The sequence below is a fragment of the Colobus angolensis genome, unplaced genomic scaffold (assembly GCF_000951035.1).
Source record: "Colobus angolensis palliatus isolate OR3802 unplaced genomic scaffold, Cang.pa_1.0 Scaffold110, whole genome shotgun sequence".
Classification (NCBI taxonomy): domain Eukaryota; kingdom Metazoa; phylum Chordata; class Mammalia; order Primates; family Cercopithecidae; genus Colobus; species Colobus angolensis.
This window is the reverse complement of record NW_012112031.1, coordinates 1,712,349-1,716,123: the sequence shown is the minus strand read 5'-3', so window position 1 is coordinate 1,716,123 and position 3,775 is coordinate 1,712,349. Positions and strand designations below refer to the sequence as shown.

At 51.8% G+C, this 3,775-nt stretch overlaps 1 protein-coding gene across 1 annotated transcript in view; it reads right to left on the bottom strand.

Annotated features, from left to right (window-relative positions):
* Positions 1–443: 443 nt before the first annotated feature.
* SERPINF1 (serpin peptidase inhibitor, clade F (alpha-2 antiplasmin, pigment epithelium derived factor), member 1) overlaps positions 444–3,775 on the bottom strand; it is a 24,177-nt gene continuing 20,845 nt past the window's right edge. The window contains exons 6-8 of the mRNA XM_011956283.1: positions 3,007–3,149; positions 1,241–1,451; positions 444–821 (exon numbers count right to left, since the gene is read on the bottom strand). Of these exons, the coding sequence (XP_011811673.1) occupies positions 562–821; positions 1,241–1,451; positions 3,007–3,149 (614 nt within the window). The 3' untranslated portion in view covers positions 444–561. The remainder of the gene's footprint in view (positions 822–1,240; positions 1,452–3,006; positions 3,150–3,775) is intronic.

Sequence of the window (3,775 nt, the reverse complement as noted above, 5' to 3'; positions counted from 1 at the left end):
GTGCCCGCCGGGCTGTACTTTGTAACATAGGCATACCTCCTTACAAAGAATATGTTTAGAATCTTTACATATCGGCTCTATTTACTGTGTCCTTGAAAGCTTTCTTTAAATGATTCATAAAATAACAATTTCCTTAAGTTACAGATGGCCTCTCTTATCTCTCCGTGTGTGGTTCACAAGCGTGCTTCAGTGATTATGGGGGCAGGCAATGGCCTCCCGGGAGGATCGCAGATCCCAGTACTGAAACACCCCCAGAGCAGAGAAGCTGTCCCTGCGTTATCCAGCACAGGTACCTTAAAGTTCTTACAAACGGTGACTTTCTGCAGCGTTTAGATAAAACCAGGCTAGAAGCAAGAGAACCACCAAATTCCTAAAGAGCAATTTCTCTTCATAGGATATTTAGCATAGCTCAAAATAGGAGGAGGAACAAAGTAGCAAGTTAAGGATAAAGCTCTTTTATTGTATGCATTGAAACCTTACGGGGACAGCCTTCGTGTCCTGTGGGGACATCTTCATCTTCTGGGGTTTTCTTCTAGGGTACTGGAGTATTAAACTGGGGTGTTAGGTGCCCCTGGGGTCCAGAATCTTGCCAATGAAGAGAAGGGCCCCTGTGTCTGTGTCCCTCAGCACGAAGATGAAAGGCTGGTTCAGGTGATAGTCCAGCAGGAAGGTGAGGTGGGCAGGCTGCAGCCCTGGGCTGGGCGTGGCTCCCGCCCCATCCTCGCTCCACTCAAAGCCAGCCCGGTGTTCCACTTGAGTCAGCTTGATGGGTTTGCCTGTGATCTTGCTAAAGTCTGGCGAATCAAACAAGGACTGCAGCTCTGTAGAGATGGAGAGAGATTTCCGTGAAAACCCGGCCTTCCCCAGCACCCCAACCGAGGGATCCACCTGCAAGCCAGCCGGGATGGCGCACCACTGCTGACTTCTGGGAGGCCTCGAGCTCAGAGCTGGCCGAGGGTGGGGCACTTAGCAAGTTAGGTCAAGATGAGAAAACAGGTCAGACAGACTCGTCTTGAGAGGCAGTGTCGTGAGCGCCTGTTAAGGAGGTCTGCTCGTGAGGCTGAGGAATGAGTCGGATGAGAGAAGGCAGTTCAGCCTTCCCTTCCGGCAGGACGAGGCTTAAGGAATCATCCACAGCCCCTGCAAGGCCATGGAGCCCTGAGTTCTGCTTAGCAAAGTGGAAGGCCCGAAGACCCCGGCCCGCCCCACCCACCAAAAGCAGAAGGGTCTTCAGACATACTCATCTCCTGCAGGGACTTGGTGACTTCGCCTTCATAACTCAGCTTCAGCTTGGGGAGGGTCAGGACCGCCTGCACAGTCTTCAGTTCTCGGTCTATGTCGTGAATGAACTCGGAGGTGAGGCTCTCCTCTATCAGGGTCAAATTCTGGGTCACTTTGAGGGGCAGGAAGAAGATGATACTCATGCTTCCGGTCAAGGGCAGCTGGGCAATCTGAGACAAGCGAGAAAGCACGTGGATTAGTCCTTTAGAGCCCAAAAGCCGGGGACAGGCACAGCCAGGAGCTGTCTTCCTCTCCCGTGGCGGGGCCCTGGCCTGGTCCTTCCCCCAGCCCCTCATCTATTTAACAATTCCCCCTCTAGGTTAGCGCTTTCTGGCAGCAAGCCATCTCCTGAGATTTCTTCAGAAAGGCTGCTGCTGGCCTTTCTTACCTTGGCCTAATACCAACTGAAGTTATCTGCTGAAAGAATGTTCTCCTGTGGTTTAAGGAGCTAGAATTGAATTTCAGGTCTTTATTTTCTCCCAAAGTCCGTCTGCCAACGTTGACTGATGATTTGTTAGATAGAGAGTGCTGGACTAAGACAGGGAGAACCAGGGGTAGGAATACCGAAGGGGCCGTAAGAGGGCTTGGAGACTCCACCCCGTCCACCCACCAAGACCAAAAGCATCCTTTGAACAGAGGCTCTCAACCTACAGTCCATGGAACAGATGGTGTCGGGGTCCCAAGAGTCTCCTGAAATCATTGACAGAAACGTGTGTGTACACCTGCCAGTGCTCTCCCGGGTTTCAGAAACGTGTGTGTACACCTGGCAGTGCTCTCCCGGGTTTCAGAAACGTGTGTGTACACCTGCCAGTGCTCTCCGGGTTTCAGAAACGTGTGTGTACACCTGCCAGTGCTCTCCCGGGTTTCAGAAACGTGTGTGTACACCTGGCAGTGCTCTCTGGGTTTCAGAAACGTGTGTGTACACCTGGCAGTGCTCTCCCTGGTTTGAGGCACTATCGTCAGATTCCCAGAGAGATCCCGTGTGATGGCCATGGCCCAACAAAGGTTAACAGTTACAGACCTACAACTAAAAGAAGTCAGGTACACTGAAAGCCTTAGAATGCCAACGATTGGCTGAGCGCAGTGGCTCATGCCTGGAATCCCAGCACTTTAGGAGGCCGAGGCGGGCAGATCACCTGAGGTTGGGAGTTCGAGACCAGCCTGGGCAACATGGTGAAACCCCGTCTCTACTAAAAATACAAAATTAGCCGGGCATGCTGGCGGATGCCTGTAATCCCAGCTACTAGGGAGGCTGAGGCAGGAGAATTGCTTGAACCCGACAGGGCAGAGGTTACAGTGAGCCAAGATCATGCCACCACACTGCAGCCTGGGAGACAAAGCAAGACTCCGTCTCAAAAAAAAAAAAAGAATGCCAACAATATGGAGTTTGTCATTATTTTTCAAAGTCTGGCTTTAAATTCTAGAAATAGGAGTCTCAAGGAAAGAAAGAGAACTAACATTCGGGCACCCAATCTGAGGGCCCGTTTCACGTTACCTTACGCATCCGTCCAACAAATCCTGGGAGGATAAGTGTTGATAACAATCCCCTTCCCCATCTTAAGAAGAGGAAAGGCTCAGAGATGTTAGTAACCTGCTCGAAGTCAAACAGCAGGCGAAACACAGACAGCTGTCGGATCTCACAGGTCGTTTTACTCCCACTCCCCTGTTTTGCTTCTCTGTCCTCTCCCTCCACCCATCACCCACATTGCCCCTACCCCTACGGACCTTGCAGCTGAGATCCGAATCCAAGCCATAGCGTAAAACAGCCTTAGGGTCTGACATCATGGGGACCCTCACGGTCCTCTCTTCATCCAAGTGGAAATCCTCGAGGGAAGTCTTTCTGGAGTCAAACTTTGTTACCCACTGCCCTGGAATGAAATGAATGACATAGTCTGAGCCCCGGGAGACCAGAAAGACGGTGGCACCATGCTGTGTCCCCAGAGCGCGTTGTTGAAAATTGCCTGACTCAAGGCAGCTTAGCCGTCAGGGGCTCTGATGCCTTAGGGAATAGGCCTGTTTCAGTGTGTGTGGTTTGGACCCCACAGTTATTTCCAGGACCCCGAGTACCCTTCACCAGCAAACTCCGATGGCAAGACCTTGATTTGGCTGATGAGGCTCTCTGGATTGTACACGTTCTGTGATAGCCTGCAAGAAAAGTAAACTGGTGGCTGGGCGCAGTGGACTCACACCTGTAATCCCAGCATATTGGGAGGCCGGGGTGGACGGATCACTTGAGGTCAGGAGTTTGAGACCAGCCTGGTCAACATGACAAAACACTGTCCTAAAAATATAAAAATGGCCGGGCGCGGTGACTCAGGCCTGTTGTCCCAGCACTTTGGGAGGCCAAGGTGGGCAGCTCACTTGAGGTAAGGAGTTTGAGACCAGCGTGGCCAACATGGCAAAACCCCGTCTCTACTAAAAATACAAAAATGGCTGGGTGTGGTGCCTCACATCTGTAATCTCAGCACTTTGGGAGGCCGAGGCAGGTGGATCA